Genomic DNA, 18,813 nt, shown 5'->3' with positions numbered 1-18,813 from the left:
GACAGACCAGTCTTGCATCGGTTTCCCCAACTCAACATCTGTGCTGATCTCTGTAATGCTTCTTTGTTCTTTGAGCCAAGGACGATACCCTGGCGGCTGCCGCTCCTCCGCACCTTGGTCGGTTACGAGGGAGGGCCTTCGGTATCTCTGACACACTGCAGGATTCTTCAGTCTGGTTTCCTGGCCTTATTGCTTTCTGCTTTGAGGGATTCTTGAAAGTAACGGTTTCTTGCCGAAAAGCTCAAGGCTGTTTCCAGCCTTTCTCCCCTCTTTCAGCTGCTGACTCAAAACTGCTGTGTGCTTTGCCTCACTCAGAGTGTGCTCCCATGCTCTGGCTTTTATGCGTGTGGGGAAGTTTAATGGAAGTCAGGTGTGAGTAATTGTCTGACTTCACCGGACCATAGTAGCGGGACATGTCAGGTACACTGTCCGGGTGCAAGTCTGTTTTCTCCCATAGCGGGCTGTCCATGCAGAGTGTTTGTGATGGAAAGGGGGGGGGGAGATAAAGTCCCCACGTATTATACCTGGTAGGATAGGGTAAAGGTGTTACAGGGGGAGGGATACCACGTCTCGCATTCTGGTGTCCCACTCCCACTCCCCGAAGACCCCCTCACCAAGGTGATCCTCCTGCACTGGTCCACCCCCAGCAACTGGATCCAAAAGCGATGGCCGTGTCCTGGCCACCACCTGGATGACAGATCACCAGGGACTAGCAGGTGAGACACCTTCTGGTTTCTCACAGTATCCAGATCGTGGTTGGATGCTTGTCTGTGAATGTGCTATCTGCATATCATGGCCGTGTCTGCAGTAGGGGTGTCATGGTATTAGTTTTAGGACGGTACGATAACCTTCCTGCCAAATGACGGTATATCATGGTTATCGCGGTATAGCAGGTGGAGTTAACCAATCTTAATATTTTCTAAAAGGTCACAAATTGTCAGATTTATCATCACAAACAAAACCAGGCATCCAGGGCCAGAATTTGGCTTTTCAAGATACTTTCCACAAAATGCCACCCCTTGCTTCCACCAAACACACATGTGGAGAGGAGGAGGTGAGGGGGAGCCCTGCTGCGACACGCAAAGCAAACTGAATAGCTTTTCTTAAGTGGTCATTTTGGCTTTTAGCTCCCCTACTGGCGAAGATGAACATGTTGCCATCTTTATAACCTGCATGCCACAGATCAACGGAGACTGATGGTAGTATAAGCTTGTGCGCATACACACACACGCACACGCACGCTCTCTTTACGTTACAGCCTTTAGTTTACTTGCGGGCCAAAAGGTGTTCATGTAATCACGGACATGTTACCCTTTGGTATGGCAGCAAGGAATACCCACAGAGATGAGTGAATTTCGAAGTGTGACTTATTATATGTAAATTCAATTACAGAACCAGGGAAATCCCCCATTGTCATATGTTTAGCAAACATTATCCATTATAAATCTATAAACCCCAAAGCCACCAACCCAAAGTAAACCCTTTCCCTTCATGGCATTTATTCTTCTTATTGCTAACATATTGATTTTGTGTCAGGCACGTGTGGTTTATGGAATGGCATTAAAAACTGCTCCAACTAAAACTACTTGGCAGATGGCACATCCAACAGTGCAAGACCAAGACTGTGCAGCACTTGCTTACTGCAGCCTTTCCAAATCAGATTGAAAAGCACACTTAACGGTATAAACGGTATACCGGTATAAACAATGTGACGGTTATTATTGTTCAATTGAGTGGTTCACGGTATCTTTAACGGTATACCGTTATACCGTTACATCCCTAGTCTGGAGCAATCTCAAGTCCATCTGATCTGATTTTTCACATCTGTGCCAGGCACCTATTCCAGGTAAGAGCGAGGTGTGTGCAGAAAACGGAAGCTGAAAACTTTGCAATGTGCATCTCAACTTTTTTGGGGCAGTCTATGGAAAGGCCCATGTGTCAAAGGAGCCTTTTTTGCACATTATTTTGAACTAGGGGGTGAATTACTGTGGAATGATCTGGCTACTGAAGTAATTAGTCAAACTGGAATAAGATTAACAAAGCACCACACCACAGCATAAGGGATCTAACCCTGTGAATATTTTTGCAACAATTGGGATCTAACCCAGTGAATTGGTAGTATATTGGCCAGGAATTGGAGTGCACGCCTCATCCCTCATTTTTTTAAGGCAAATGCTAATACAAAGGCAAAAAGTTGTTCATACCAAAATACACTGCTTAGGAGGGATCTGTGTCAGACAGGTTGGGAGGAGGGGAATGGTGATGGAGTACTGAACAGTATTTTCCATGATGATAAATGACTTATTAATTGCTTCCATCTGATGTTTAGCAGTGTATGTTAGCAAATGTGTCAGTGAAGCACTGCTGCCACTCAATTCAGGGCAAGTGAAGGGATCCTTCAATTTCCATTTTCCTAAAGTGGCCAATTACCTCGAGACAGGTCACCTTTAGTGGTTATCAGACAATGAAGAACAAACACATATAGACGTTGGGCAAAAGACAGTGGTGGACAAACCAGCTCCATGTCACTTCTACTACCCCCAAAAAGAACTATGCTTTGGGAAGGATTGGCCCCTCAACAAGGTCTCCAGATAAAGATTTCCAGGTTGGAGTATTTTACACCCTACTTCTAGAAGTTGAGCATTATTTTTCAGGGAGTAGAAAAGTAGTTCACACTGGCCTCAGAAGTATTTTTGGGAAAGTAAAAATAAATTTTAAAAGTATAAAACATAGGTATTTTCGTTGTAACACATACTTTATTTGTGCCCAATAATTAACAGAAACGAAGAGATGGTTTTTGATCTGATAAACCCTCTTCAGCTCAGATAATATAATGCTGAGCTGCTCTGTGTGGCATGCATTGCTGATGCATCTGATCTGAACTCATCCACACAGGGTTAAATGTAATTATATCGAATTATAAAACTAAGAATGAATTTTGGACCATCACCAAACCTCTAAACAAAATAACATTTTATTTTGTTGGTTTCGGGAGTCCCCCCGCCCCATCCCCTCCTTTTTTAAATACTTTTTCCACACCCCAAAAACTACTATTCCCATTCCCAACCACATATGTACATTTTTAAAACATCCATTCCTTGTTTTCTATTTGATACTATCACTGCATACTTCCACACAGCAGTGTCAGCGATGACAAAAGGCAGACACGTTATTCCGTATTTTTATTTGTGTTGGGAGTATTCAACTAATTTTCTTTAGTAAAACAGGCACTTATATCACTTATCTGGATGGCTTCCTGCATTAATATCACAATCAGAATGCATATAAACCACTAATGACCAAATATTTTCCTTATTCATTATCCAATTTATAGCCTTACCTAGGCTCATGAAACCCCACATAGAAGACCCATTGCACTAGTAAAGTTTGTCCATCTTCCTCTAGCCCCACTTCGAACCATGGCACATTGCCAATTAGTTGTGCCTGTGATACCACAGGAAAAAAACTTCAACAACACTTTCTTTTAAATCGGATCTGGATATCTGCCCAGATCATCACTGACAAGGCTGATGGAAAGAATTTGGGAGGTGGGTAGCTGGTTAGCAAATCTGGAGAAAACAAAAGTTAAACATTTTTTCATTTAAATAAAATAATCCTTAGCGGGCATGAAAGTCATAGCAGCCTAGACAAACTGCTACTGAGAATGCAAATGTCTTCTAATAGAAAGAAAGGGAGGGTCAGGGGTGGGCATTGGGGGTTAGTATAAATGGCGCTGAAGGTTCACTTTTGTATTTTCAACAGAGATCTAATTGTGACTAAGAAACCTACTGCCAAGCTTCATAGACGGTTGTTTAAACAGACAATTGTGCCAGAGGCGTCACGTTCCCTGGGGCATCAATGCAGAACTGTTCTGCGGAGGGTCCCTTACAGACTAATATTTCTTAGAGATTGTTGAACTTATAAAGTCCAGGATAACCCGCTAGCTAGACATGTAGGTTTACTTTGCCTGCCACAGAAACAAATCATGCAAGATCACCCCCTACCATACAGGCAAATCTGACTCAGCTACACACGATAATGGTGACAGTCAAACACTATTGTCGCTCAACTTTCAACAATCACATTTCAAACTCCAACCATGATCTGGTGGAACTCTATCAAGCACCCTCTGACATTGCTTAAAACACCTTATTACCACTGACCAGGAAACTTCAGCACACCACAAAGTCAGCAAGTGGTTCTTCCAATCCAGTATTTCCTTGACCAAACCACCTATGGTACAAGCATTCGCTGTGTTTAACCGTATGGTGGACTGCTGGCCAAACATGTCATGCAGCTCTCCTCATCGCTTTACTAATCATATGAAGGGGAGCATGTTAGAATCAAGGCTCAGAGTTTCTTGTTGTTTCAGAATTTCTTCTCTGCTCAGGATCTGGTCCAAAGTGCCACGTCAAAGTCTTTGGTTTCTAGTCACAAGCTTCGGCATAACCCTGGGGATGGGCCGCCATCTTCTTTCCACATCGTCTTAACGCATACTACCACCTAGTCTTAATGCAACCCACACACTGTTTAACTGCCTCATCACGAGTTTGGCAGTAACCTTTACATGCGGCGATAACGCCATTACCGCTGCATTTAAGGATCTGCCAAATCACGGGTTTGGCAGGATTTACTCCCAGCTATGAGCTGGAAGCAAATCCGCCACGATTTTGCCGATTTTCGACACTATTACCCCAGAGCGAATACCGCAGAAAATTCCCCATTGGGCCTAATGGGGAATGAGAACTTACCATTCTGCCAAACCTGTGATCCGGCGCGAATAGCGCAGGGGGGTTTGGCGGTAACACTAATAGCCCCAGCTGTAATACCGCCAGGGAAACCGCCCAACTAAGGTTCTAAGTCTTTACCTCGTTTCAACCTCATGATATGATAGGTTATTTATAACGCGCTTAATACCAAGAGGTTTCTAAGCGCGGACCCGAGGATCGAACCAGTGGTGCTATGTGTCGTCTTGTTTCGAAGGCGAGCACGTTGCCCGAGTTATCCTCCCTGTTAGAATGAACTCATAGGCCTCATTACAACCTGTCAGGTTTGGACCGCAGTGATTCCGTGACGGCGGTAACAAAGTTTCCGTGTCCGCAAGGTTGCGGAAAGACCGTCCGATTACGTGCTGTCGGTAGCGCGCACCACACAGATGCAGAAACGTTGTTACCGCCATCACGGAAAAAGCCATGGCAATGGACATAGCGCTGCCACAAGTAGCGCAAAAACCGTGTCCGCCTCCGTTGCCACGGACACGGAACCGGAAATACCATGATCGCCTAAACGGGAAACAGTGAGGCGGCCATCATATAAAGCACAATCCATTGCCATCCAGAGTCGGCACAAGCAGAATCCACACTGTGAGAAGGCAAAAGGGACCACCAGCATGTCTGCCAGGATTCCAGCCCAAAGGCAGCGCAAACAGTGCTTGAGTGAGGCGGAACTAACTGTTCTGGTGGAGCATATAGTGGAGCATGCAGAGATGCTGTTCAGTGCCGATCAACGGCGTGCCACACAGTAGCGGAAGAAGGAAGTGTGGGCGGAAGCAGCACGCAAGTGCACTGCTGTGGGCGTCACTGTGAGGAGCGTGAAGGACTACCACAAGCGGTGGGACGACCTCAGGCTGAGGGTTCGGAACCTGATCTCCACACACCGCCAACGCAGCAGTGGGATAGGTGGAGGACCCCCTTCCCCACTGAGGCTGCAAGCATGGGAGGAGCGTTGCAGCAGTGTCCTCCACCTTGAGGGCATCCATGGGATCGGGGAGGCTGAGGCAGGAGTGAGCCCACCTGCAGATGCTCGTAAGTGGTGAAACATGAATGCCACATGAGAATATGTTGATGGCATGACTGGGCTAAAGGACCCATTAACAACACCCCCTCCCCCCAGCAGCAGTGCATGACTGGGCCAAAGGACCCATTAACAACCCCCCCCACAGCAGTGCATGACTGGGCCAAAGGACCCAGTAACAATCCCCCCCCCCCCAAGCAGTGCTTGACTGGGCCAAAGGACCCATTAACAACCCCCCCCCCCGCCAGCAGTGCATGACTGGGCCAAAGGACCCATCATGATCCGTATGGCAACCAATATCAAAATAATGCATACCCCCAACAATCAGATGCAAGTAACTAACACTATTGAATGATCAACTTGTATGATGCATGTGATGCACCCATCAGCCACTACCACAACACTAATTGCATGTCCTCTGTGTCCCCACAGCCGTATCAAGTGACAGTGATACTGCACAACAGGCCAGGCAATCTGCACCGGCACGTGTCCAAGCCACCGCCCCTGCACAAGAGGATGCTGCCAGCAGTTCGGCATCTCTGCCCCCAGTACCAACTGCAACAAATGTGCCGGCCACCACCACCAACATCCCCAGCGTCTCCACGCTGCCTGAGTTAACACAGGTGCCAAGGGAACCCAATGTGCCCACCCAAACCAACACAGAAGACAGCTGCACTGCAGAGGAGGCGGCCTGTAGTGACAACAGTGCCCCGGCAGAGCACTCTGATACTGGGCCACAGGGCAAGATGCCCACATTTGATGACCTGGGATCCTTCCATCAGCTGGAGTTTAGTCCCACATCACTCCGAAGTCCCATGAGGTCACCCACCCCATCTATGGCAGAGCTTAATTCCCGCATGCAGCGGATGGAGGAGCAGCAGGCTACCCTCACCCAGCTGGTGGAGAGGCAGCTCGAGGAATCTAGGCTGCAGAGGGAGTGCTACAGCACGTCAGTGCGTCGCCTATCAAGGTCCATTGGACGCTTTGCCAGCACTATTGTCACCCTGGCATGCCATGTGCGGGTGGGTAATGACAACACCTCCAGGCTCATAGAGTCCATGTTGATTGGGCAACAGGCAAATATTGCACGTATGCCATCTATACCTGATTCTGTGCCATCCAATACCACAACCCCATCCAGCTCCACTACTGCCAGTCCAAGGAGGCGCTCGAGACGGCTAACGGGGCTCTCGGGCAAGGATGCACAGGCACAGAAGCGCACACAGAAGTGATGGCATGTGTGTGGGGCACTGCAGGGCACACGTGGACTTGAAGGGTGTGAGGGGTGGGTACGTTTGGGTGGTGGGGGAGGTTGTTTTGGGTGTTTGAACATTGGGGCCTTGGTGGGGGTGGGTACGTTTGGGTGGTGGGTGGGCACGGGTGTACAGCTTCCCTAACCATTCCCTGTTAATTCATCAATATATCATCATTTGAAATCAAAACATACATGTGTGGACATCTATCATTTCATTTGCAGTACAACAAATCATTTATTGTCATCACCATATCAATGCATTACTGTGAATGCGCTGTGTCTCAAAAGTAAATGCAAATCAGTTCATCCCGTGCTCTTTGGCCATCAAGTGGACCCCCAGGGGGAGGTTGTGCCACCCCATCCCCATCCCCATCCCAATCTTCTTCATCATCATCATCTGCGTCTGGGGGCATTGGGATGTTTCTGCGCAGGCAGAGATTGTGCATCATGGCACATACGAATGTGATTTTACCCGTCTTCACTGGGCTGTACAGCAGTGATCCGCCAGATCTGCTCAAACAGCGGAACCGGGCCTTCAGCAGTCCGAATGTCCTCTCAATCATTCCACGTGTGCGGACATTTGCCCTATTGTACGCCTCTTCATGCCTGTTCCTTGGTCTCCGTACAGGTGTCATCATCCATGGCGTGAGTGCATATTCAGCATCACCTACATGGGATGTTGATGGGGGGACATGTCAGTGTTTGTTGCATCATGTCTTCATCTGATGCTGTGCTATTTTGTATCATTGTTCATTCATGCATGTGTGCCATGCAGTGGTTGGAAGTGTTTATTGGCCATCACAGTGGATGTAGCCAAATGGATATTGACCTACACATTTACGTGCATGTGTACTCTGCCCTCCGGGTGACATTTGATTGCGAGTATGGCATAGTGCAGTGATGTGCACACATGGCAGAGTCACTCCACTGTAATGAAGTAGTTAATGCAGGACGTCTCATTTACAGGCATCATGTGCATTGGGAGGGCAGTGTTCCATTTGTGGGTGGGTGTTTGCAGTGGCACAAGGTGTATGGGACAGTGACAGTATCGGCTGTGTGTGTCATGAGGCAAGGTGTGTACGGGCACACTGTGTTGACCTGTCATGTCTTCCTTTGTGATGTGTGGGATCCGCTTTCTATTTGGTTGATGGCAGGGGGGGTGATGCATGTGCGGTCACAGCGGCACACTCACATTGCTCATTGGCCTGGAGACACACACACCACTTCAACAGGGTCGGAGCATTGTCAGCTGTACTCACCTAATAGGCATGTGTTTTGTCCAGCATAGCGTTCCATGTACCGTGGAATTCCGCAGTACCATTGAGTCATGGGTTGAGCCTGGGAAACGTGCGCAGCAGTGTGTAATCAGTAGCGTGGCATCACATACCATCTGTACATTCAACAAGTGATACTGTTTCCTATTGCGGAACACCATCTCAATTGCACGTGGTACTGTCAGCTCAATGTGGGTGCAGTCAACTGCACCTATGCAATTTGGCATGCCTGCTATGGCATGGAAGGCCAACTTGGTGGCAATGACCTCGGGGAAGGTACGGGGTAGGGCTATGTGTTCCGACACATGGCGCAACAGGGCATCCAGTACCTGTACCAGGATTTTTGAAAAACAGGGTTGTGATATGCTGTGCAGCTCACCGACTGTGTGTTGATAGGTGCCAGTGCCAAGGAAATGCAGCAGACACAACCTTCAGGAGGGGGGGGGGGGGATGGCGTTGGGGGTGTCTATGTGGCTGCTGATGTTGTCCTCAATCATGGCAGTGATGTACAGGATTGTTGGACGGTCCAGCCGGTATAGTGTGTGGATCTGTCCTGGGGTAAGGTTCCAGGGTGAGGCCCCGATGCGTGGTATTGCAGGCTGCCTGCGGGGTTGTGCCGGCTGGACAATGGGGTTTGCCATAGGTGCAGGGTTGGCTGGTTGGCATCTGCGCCTCCTCCGCCTCCGCCTCCTCCTCCTCTGCACTATTACTGCCATCATGTGCAGTGCTGCCTGTTGGTTAAGTAGGCCCAGTCCAAGTGCTACTAGAGCTGCTGCCTGCATGGTTGTAACGCTCACCTGACTCCCACGGGGGCACTGGCCTGGTTCGCGCTGCTGTGACCTCGTCTAAGGTGATGCGCAGGGTTTGGAAGACGGACTGGACCGGGCCCCAGATCTGGCTTGTCTGACTCGCAGAAGTATCCTTCTTAGGGTCTGGAAGGACGAGCTCTCCATCCTGCTTCTGATGCAGGGGCGCGTTGGTATCCAATTACGTCACTGGATTTTCGGATGGGTGAGAACCAAACTTGCTTGGCTTCCAGGTAAGTTTTCTATAAGTGGTTCCCCTTGTGTCCATGCATTAATGTTGTAATGCTAGTGTCTTTTTCCCCATAGGGGCCGGGGTACGGAATGCCGGGGAACAGGCACCGACCCGAGGTGAGCGGTGAAATCCTTGTGGAAATCAGGTAAGTCTTTAATGAGTGTTTTGGTAATGTCTTTTCATTCACTCATTAACGCTGATGTCTTTTTCCCCTTAGGGGCCGGGGTCCGAAAATGCCTGGATGCGGCGCGGACCCGAAATGAAAAGGGAATGACCCAACAGGTAAGTCTTGACATGGAGTTTTAGCTTCCCTTTTCCCTTCTTTCTCTCACCTTTGTTCTTGTCTTTTTCTCCCTAGGCGCGGGGCGCGACTGCGAATCCGGATGGTCGCTGCTGAACAGGGAGGCGCCCTGTAAAGGTGAGTAGAATGCGGCGCTGCAGCGATCGATGCGATGTGCTTTTAAAAATAAATGTCTTCCTTTTCAGGATTGTCGCCGAAATGTCTCTGGGATGCAGATTTAGCAGGTGAGGCCTTTTCCTTCTTCTGTTCTCTTGTTCCCTTCCTTTGCAGGTGATTCATGATGCTGGCAGGTGTGGCAGAAGTCAAGATGCAGGAGCAGACACGGTGAGCGTCCAGCTGCTAGATGCAGAACAACGCAAAGCACGTGTGGCTGATCGGGTGTGGTTTAAATAGCCTTGGAAGAAGTTCCTAGAATGTGTCCTTCCTCCCATCAGGTATGTATCCTTCCCCGACCACGCCCGGGTGGTAAATGAGTCCCACAGGTAAAGTAGTTCCTTTCAGGCCTCAAGGAGGCCGGGGTTCTGCAGCATGGTCTGCATCAGGTAAGTGCACCCAAACACTTTCATAATGAGCCTGGCGCCATAGGCGCCAGGACTGACGTTTTCTATGAGCCTGGCGCCAGGACGCTGTCCAAAGGGCCCCTAATAAGGGGTTGCTGGAACCTTCCCCGGGGACTTGATGTCCGCTTTCGGGGACGCAGGGCCTGAGCCGGCTCCCCGGGAGCGGGCATCGTGACAATGGTTCTGTGTTGTGTTGGGCTGGGCTGGGTGTGGCCCTTTTGTAGGCTCCCAGTGTGCTGCTGGGTACAGCTGGGCTGATTTGGTGCACCCGTGCCCTGATTCAGTTCAGCAGGCACTGCCGCCACCGTGATCACGGTTTTAACGCCATTTTTCTGGCTGTGTTTCTGTGTCCGCGCTAGTTGTGATGCTCGCGGTGTTTCGTATTGCCGGTAACGGAGGGGTTTCCGTGCAGGTGGACTTTACGGGACCCTTAACTCCGTGGTGGCGGTTGGGGGAGGTGCTATTTCCAGGGCCGCGGGTCAGGATTGGGCGGATGTGGAAACGGTGCCGGTATGGTTTTACCGGCGGCATTAACTCCGGACCGGTGTACTTGTAATGAGGCCCACTAGCTTTTCAAAAAGAGGTATTTGTGCTACCTTTCTCAGCTCCCCTCAATACATTAGCACTTCAAGCTCAATGGATGTGCATGTTCCCTAACAACAAGCCTGTTTGAGGATGCTCTAATGAAGTCTGTGGATACAAATAGGGACATTTGGCGTATTGCCGAATATGCAATGGAGCAGACTTGAATCAGCTCATGGTTAAGAAAGTGTTGATGACCAATTAACATGACACTGTTGAACGATTGTTATGTATTTTCAATTGAGGCACAATCGTGACTGCTAAACACCCAACCAAGCTACTGCGAGTGGTGTTTGAAGAAACGTTTCACCTATGGTGCACAGATTGTGTAGGTGCTTGGTGTACTATTGTGGATCTTGTACAACAAACCAGGGTTGCTATTTTACTGCATTTTGTGGGTTTTTATGGGGTGGAAGCCTACCATACCCGCTTCTACATCTGACCTCTCTCGCACCCCCACTACCCTGAAATCCCTTACAAATATACCTTTATCCCGACTACCCCTAGAAAATGCCACAAATACACACATTTTACAAAATGGCAGTTCACCAAATGTGGTGAAACTGCTGCAGTGAGTTGTTCAATGACTGAATTTGTTTCACTGGAAATGGCAGATTATGGTTAATTCCTTTCTGAAGCAAGAGATATTTGTAGGCCAATGAAAACAATGATTATCAATATTATTATTGGCAATTTATAACATCTTACAACATATACAAAACTCTTTCCCTACGCCAGCAGAACCACTGAATGATTAATGACCGAGGTCTTATTCCCGCAGAGTACTCTACATCTAAAAGCTCGAATGGCTAACCTCTTCTTGCGACTTCAAGACCAGATTAATGAGACTACAAACCTTTTTCTTTTATCTTCTGTTACTACTGATTTTTGTAAAAATCTATTTGGATGCATCTTTCATGTCCAATGTTGCCATGTAATCCCCTTTTTTAGGAGGGGGTATTACCTCTTGGAGAGTAGTCATGCGAAATTTTTGGGGCTTGACATACTTGTTTGCAGGCCGTAAATCCAATACTGGGCGCATTGTCAGATCTTTTTTTGGCACAAGGAAGTAAGTTGAATAAATACCCTTGTTTACCTGGTGTCCCGGGACAAGTTCTATTGCGTCCTTTGCTAGCAGATTGACGATCTCCTCAAGGAGGATCTTCTGGTGGTCCAAAGAATGTATTTTTTGTCGAGGAGGATGGTTTCGGGGACGCTCTAACAGTTCTATGCAGTACCCTGCGGATACTGTGGACAGCACCCATCTGTCTGATGTGATCCCTTCCCAAGCTTGGGTGACATTGGAAATGCGTACCCCTACTCGGGTTGCGTGAGAAGGGACCCTGAACGGAGCGTCACTGTTTTGGTGGAGGTGTGCCGCTGCCTCTACTGGGGCTACCTCTACCTTTACCACGTCCTCTTTTATTATCCCTGCCATAACCCTGGGTAGACTGCTGGTTGTTATTGTTCCATGGTGTACCCTGCCCCTGGGAATAGTTAGATCCTCTCTGGGAATTTTGTCCGCGTGGGCGACGAAAATTGCCATTCCCTCTCTGATTACGGGGTTTATTGGTTAGTTGGCCTAGGGATTTGAGTGTCTCATACTCGTCCTTGGCATTTTTCAGCGCGTCCTCGACCGCCTTACCAAACAACAGATCCGGCTCCACCGGTTTATCTAACAATGATGCTTGGGTTTCAGTTTTGAATCCATACTGCCGTAACCAAGCGTGTCTCTTGATAACAGTTCCTTCTGCTATCAATCTGCCGGCGTTATTCGCGGCATCAAAGGTTGCTTTTAAAATGCAACCGGACACGGCTCTTCCCTCTGCGGAAACTCGTGCCAATTGGCTCTTTAAGGGTTCTGGGGCGGAGTCTATGATTGCCGTGACTTCTTCCCACTGGTGGCAGTTGTAACTGGCCAACAGGGTGGTGGAGTTGGCAATCCTTGCCTGGTAGGCTGAAGTGAAGGCTACCTTCCTGCCCAAACCATATAGTTTCTTGCTCTCCTTGTCGGGAGGAGCTTCGGACGATGACAAGGGTGTTCCCGCCCTCTTACGGGTGTTTGTAACTACCAGGGAGTCCGGCTTCAGATGCCCCCTTATGTTTAGTGGGTCTGATTGGGCTGCCCTGAAAAGTTTCTCAATACTTAGGTTCACTGCCCTGGTGAGGTTGGGATTTACAAGTGAAGGGTATATTCTTCTATGAATAGACTTAAGGATAGGGATGGCCTGCGCAACAGGTCTCCTTTCTCCTACTAACTCCTCGGCGAAGTCCCTCTCTTCTTGAGCACCCTGGGTGTCAATGTGGAAGTGTTCTGACGCTCGGGACAGAACTTCATTCAGGAGAGGTTGATTGTCAACAGGGGAGTCGGTAACCGGGGGTTCTTTCACTACCGGGGAATCTAATCTGTAGGTTTCAGGGTCTTCCTCTTCCTCTTCTTGGTCCTCATCATCCCCATAGTAGCCCGTACCAGTTTGCTCTTCCAACATGCCCAAATCTGGATCCTCACGAAAGGATGTATCCCCTTGATATTGAGAGTAGGGCTGTATATAGAAGGGGTCCGAAGACCGTGTTGGGGCTTCAAACCGGGACTTCTTACTTGGAGGTATTGGATCCTTCGAGCCTGAGGGTGCTGATCCGTCGGGAGTATAAGAGAGAAAGTTTTCAGGGTTTTTTGTGTAAAAATCTGCCAATGATGACATCCTTGACATAACCCTGTCTATGTCATCACAAGACCATTCTCTAGAACTGGGAATGACCCTTTTTGGAACTTTCTCCACCTTATCCTGACTAGACTTACTGGTTTTAGCAGGGATCTTTGGGTTAACAGAAGACTGGGACTTGTCTGTCTGTTTATGTGGAGTGGAAAGTTTTAGAGGTGTGGAAGGAGGCCGAGACTGCTTCCTTTGTTGTTTTTCCCCCTCCCCGTGGATGGAAGAGTGTTTTCTCTGCTTTTTCGCCCCTTCAGAGCCTTCCGACACCTGGCATCTAGGTTCAGGGGTAGTGTCCCTATCTTTTGAACGTGGAGGTAGGGACTCGGGAGCCGCTGTTACGCGGTCTGCGGGCGCCGACTCCTTGAGTGCGGTCTGGGGATGGAAGTCAGCTTCGTCTTCCGACGATCTAACTTCCGTTACCTTGGGGAGCGAGGCACTCTTGGCAACAGTGGATGATTGCCTGGAGTCATGCAGCGATCTCGATCGAGAACGCCCAGAGGACACCGATTCGGACCGTTCTCTGTGTGCCTCTTTCCGAGAACTCGACCTGTGCGTCGAGTCTCGGTTGGACTTCATGTGCTTTGTGGAAGTGCTGTGAGTAGCGCTTGTGTCGCCGGGGGTCTTCCCCATAGCCGCCTTGCCGGACGACCTTCCGAGGTCGGGGACTTGCGCTCGGCTGTCTCTTGACGCCACGTTGCCCTCGCCGTCCGAAAGCACGGCGTCGCTGCCATCGCTGAAGGCGCCCTCCGCTGCCATGGCCTCCTGACGCCTGGCGTGGTGGGCCCAACGCTTGATCGAACAGTCCTTAAGTGTTTTCGGTTTAAACCTACTACACGCTCTGCAGTTCGCCTCGGGTGGTCCCTCGGCAAGCAGAGATTGCACGTGGCGCGTCTGTCAACCCAATGGTACTTGCGGTTGCACTTGGGGCAGAATTGGAAAGGGGTACCCTCCATACGCACCTTGTGGCAGCGGGCTGATAAGTCTATATACCAAGAGTGTAGAGTATGTCCACCCCCACTCTCCCTACTTGCAGGGCCGAGGCCAGAGGCCTTCCGAGGCCCAAATCCGTCGTGCAGCTCTCGACGGTCGATTTCTTCTCCGGGCCGGTGTCGAGTGTGGAAGTTCAGTGACTCGACGTTGGGGTGGAGAATGGGGAAAATATAACGATATTTTGCAAAAGTATGGCTAAGGCCAGGGAACTCCGCGAAATGCTTCCAAACAGTATGGCGGAAAAAAACAATCTGAGGGTCCTACACGCGTGAGGGATCATGGGTACAGTGGACGTCACACTAGGGATAGTATTATTGGCACGCCCTGCGTCGACGCACATTTTCGAGTTTCGAAAAACAAACTGTAATACTCTGCAGCTTCCACGAGATGTCGGCCTATGCACAGCATGTGATCTAAGCAGATCCCACAAGCCTCAGAAATATCAATATAAATGAGTGCCCTTCTCTATGTGCAAGTATTAGGAAAGGTCTACTGCATAAACTGGAAATATGAATGAATACTGTGCACCTGAAAGAATGATGACAGCACAGAGTCGCTAATATTTAAAAGGACAAAACCCTGAAACCAATATACAATTTTGCATCTGGTCTGGTCCACCAAACAGACCACTTGATCATCTACTGCACAGGACAGAGTCACAGTTCACAGTCCTCACATAGAGGGAAAACAACAACTATCCTGGTTCTTCATCAAATTTCATTACAGAGCAAAGTGCTGTCTTTCCCTCATCTCACACATAATAACAATAATAATAATTTAGCATTTATATAGCGCTACGAACCCTCAGGTATCTAAGCGCTGCTTATTATTACCAACGTTGTGTGGTGCTCATGTATCGACCTCGAAAGGATGAAAGGCTGAGTTTGGCCCTGCCGGGATTCAAACCTGTGTCAGCAGGCTCCGCACAGATGTCAAAGAGAGCGCTCTATTCGCGCTCTACTCGCTGAGCTATCGGAGCACACAAAGCTGTCAGAACACAGGTCTATCCTTGAACATTCTTTACACTGCTTCAGGAGAGTAATAAACAGAAGGACATTCAACAACTTGAAGATTAAGTGATTGAGTCAACAGAGGATCTATCTGGCCTTTGCAGAAGCAGTATATAAATTCATACATTACATAAATTCATAGGGCAAGTGAAGGGAATGTAGCCAAAGCCTTGAACCCAAAATATTCTGCAAACATTTACATACAAAATAATGATGAGAATAACTAATTAACCATTTTAGTGGCCCTTGACGATGTACATACATATTTTAGTCTGGCTTGAATGGTATGTCAGCAGTCCGAAAGCTGAGAGTAACTGGGGTTTTCATTTTGTAGCTCGGTGTGGGTAATATTCCACTAATCTAATGCTTAAAGACTGCTAGAATACATGCTTGCTAGTGGGCAAAATAGGGTGCCTTTTATGTGTGATTGGTGAGTCTCACTTGGAATGCGCTCCCTTTTAAATGGGAAGTTGCATACAGTTATTCACCTGTTTTTGTATGTATGTGCCCCCCCATCACCAAGCTTTTGAGCACTGCAGTTATGGGTGCACGTTATTCCATGGAAAAAGGGGGTTTTGTAGGATTATACAATTACCCGCCACCCCCATGATGAATCGGCAGCATTTTTTCCTCGAATTTTTTTTCAGCACTTCTATGTCTTTCGGCAAGTTTGGGGTAGAATGGTGGAGCAGAAGGGCAAAGTTATAGGTTGGGAGAACGTTAGTGCACACCTATTTAGACAAAATGTAGTGAGAAGTACAAAAAATGACAACAAGTTTAAGGTGCAGGGAGGAACTATCACCCTCACACAGTCGTGTGAAAAACTGAGAACAAGTGACCTCTAAAGGTAGGAGCGTGCCGTCCCCTGCACATGCTGAAAATAAAGCCAATTCTTAGAAGTAAAAATGCACAATGATGTATGAGAGATAACACCAATAGATACACAACGAAATAATATAGCAAAATATAGTTCTTTAATTGTAATAACATAAATGTCTTCTAAAGAATGGACAGTCCGAGGGGAGCTGACGCATTTCCCTTCTTCAAGAGCAGTTTGTACTGGAAAAAACAACCGAAAAATCCTTATAATTTCTTGTGTAGCACATACTGATCAAGTAAATATATTCATGTTAGGCCACATGGCCCGTGACAGTTGTAATGCTATTCCACATGAGGTTCATACTCCATGAGCAGACACCAACAGTGACAAAACCCCATGGATAACAGAGCCGACTGGATGTGACAGAGGTAAAGCAAAGAAAAATGTTAATAAACTGGTGAATATAGCAATCCCAAAACGGTCACCCTTGTGTAGCATGCTGACGCCATCCATGTAGTGAACAGGAAATAATATTTAAAAAAACAAAAGGGCCTACACCTGGCTGATAATGAATCCAAATCAAAGGGTAAAATAAAAACGAATAGACCCAGGAATAGAGTCCTATAGGTGCTCCAGACAAGAAAACAAAGTTGTTTTCGGAGAATCTAATGTCAAAACTATCTGAACAAGAAAGACCCAGGGTAGAGGGCTACTGACCTGGTCCATATGAAAAAAAGTAATCAAAGTTCAGTGAGGGTCCCAAGCAAACTCAAAATCCGGAATAGTGGGCAGGACTCTTCAAGTGTATAAAGCTCTGGAAGAGGCATAGCCACAACCTATTAGTTTCCATGTGCCTCAAGGTTACATAACAGAACATTACATATAATCTCTCCTGAACCAGGTAAAACAAACAAAGCCCTTGGGCATACCCAATAAAATGGAATTCCTCAAGTTCCTCAAACGCACAGAGCCACGGTGCATACGTCATACTAGGCAGGACTCTCAAATGGTTAAGGAAAAGCAGACATGTGTATTCACGAACGTAGAATATCTGTGGAAAAACACAGAATGTTTGGGAGTTGAAGAAACAAACTCCTATTTATCAAAATGGGTTGTTGCCTCATTCAGCTCTAAGTAGTAGCTCAAATGAGTTGAAAGTACACTTCCCTTACATCCACTGCGGGCAAAAGCCCATATGGAATGCAAAAAAACCTGCATGCCCTCTACACAGTTCCTATAGAGCCCAAGTAGAACAACAGTGCATTGCCGCCAACAGAGGTAAACCCCAAACTGTTAGAGATATAAAGCAGACTAACCGCATGCTGAGAAAAACGATTGACCATCTTGGAGAGGCAATACCTCAAGGATAGAAGTAAAGATAAAAAATGGACTAATCTACTGAGTAAGTCATAGTAGAGGCCCTAAGTCAACTGAATGGCCTGATAAAAATAAAAAGCTGGGCAGATGGGAAACCATCTGGCAAAGGCCAGAATCCAAGGAAGGGAATTTGTATTGCAGGAATTGACTGAAAGAAAAGTACAGCCAGGGGCAAGACACACATAATTTGTCCCAGCGTGTGTGCGCATGCACAAATCGCATTCTGTTTTTCAGTCCTCATTTTCAGTTTGGAATCCTTAGTCTCAGAAAAACCCAGCCAATGAGTATAATATTTCTGCACATTTACCATAAGTGTCATTGTTCAGGTGCAGGTGCAGGAAGCCCCTTACATGTTCATTAAAGAGTCAAATGCTTGTAGAAAAAATTTAATTAGGAGTAATAATGAATATTTACTTCTATATTGCGTTCACCACCACATATTGGGATATCCATTTCTAGAAGGTCAAAACCAGATATTAATTGTAAGGCGGGCTTGCATCCCTGCGTGGAGTATTATGTACTTTGAGGGTTCAGCAGATTCTTCTTTAGTCAACATGCTTTTGAAGAACACTGGACCCACTTCCAAATGACCTTTTAATCATAAGACAAGGCATGCATCATAATGACTCACCTTGCGAAATACAAAGTAATCTGCATTCGAGTTGGGCTTTCAGCATGTTACACAATCACATCAAGCACAGTAATATGTCTGGTCCCTGGACTACAGACACCCAGACGAGTGGGTCTTGTATATTCACAACAAGTTACGACAACATTGCAAATGCATATATCACATGATCGTATCTTACTTACCTTCCATTAGTTTTGTGAAAGGCTCTGGGCAGGTGGAAGGTATAGGTAGAGCTAATTTATTCATGGCAACACCATAGGCTACAGCAAGACCATCAATTCCTCTGAAGGGCACTTCCCCAGTGAGCAGCTCCCAGAGCAGCACACCATAACTAACAAGTGAGAAATAGAAATGAAAGAGAATGACAAAGTTACTCACTGTAGAGACTACATTTACTCTTAGTCCATAGTCCCCTTTCCTCCATACTTGTGGGATATTCCATACATCGGGGCGGGGCGGAAGCACTTT

At 47.5% G+C, this 18,813-nt stretch overlaps 1 protein-coding gene across 1 annotated transcript in view; it reads right to left on the bottom strand.

Annotated features, from left to right (window-relative positions):
* The window catches only part of MAP3K9 (mitogen-activated protein kinase kinase kinase 9), a 623,616-nt gene that overhangs the window by 294,562 nt on the left and 310,241 nt on the right, over positions 1-18,813 (bottom strand). The window contains exon 4 of the mRNA XM_069638859.1: positions 18,528-18,676. Coding sequence (XP_069494960.1) covers positions 18,528-18,676 — 149 coding nt within the window. The remainder of the gene's footprint in view (positions 1-18,527; positions 18,677-18,813) is intronic.

Source organism: Ambystoma mexicanum, chromosome 14 (assembly GCF_040938575.1).
Source record: "Ambystoma mexicanum isolate Mex_15411 chromosome 14, UKY_AmexF1_1, whole genome shotgun sequence".
NCBI classification, from domain to species: domain Eukaryota; kingdom Metazoa; phylum Chordata; class Amphibia; order Caudata; family Ambystomatidae; genus Ambystoma; species Ambystoma mexicanum.
This window is presented reverse-complemented; position numbering and strand designations above follow the sequence as displayed.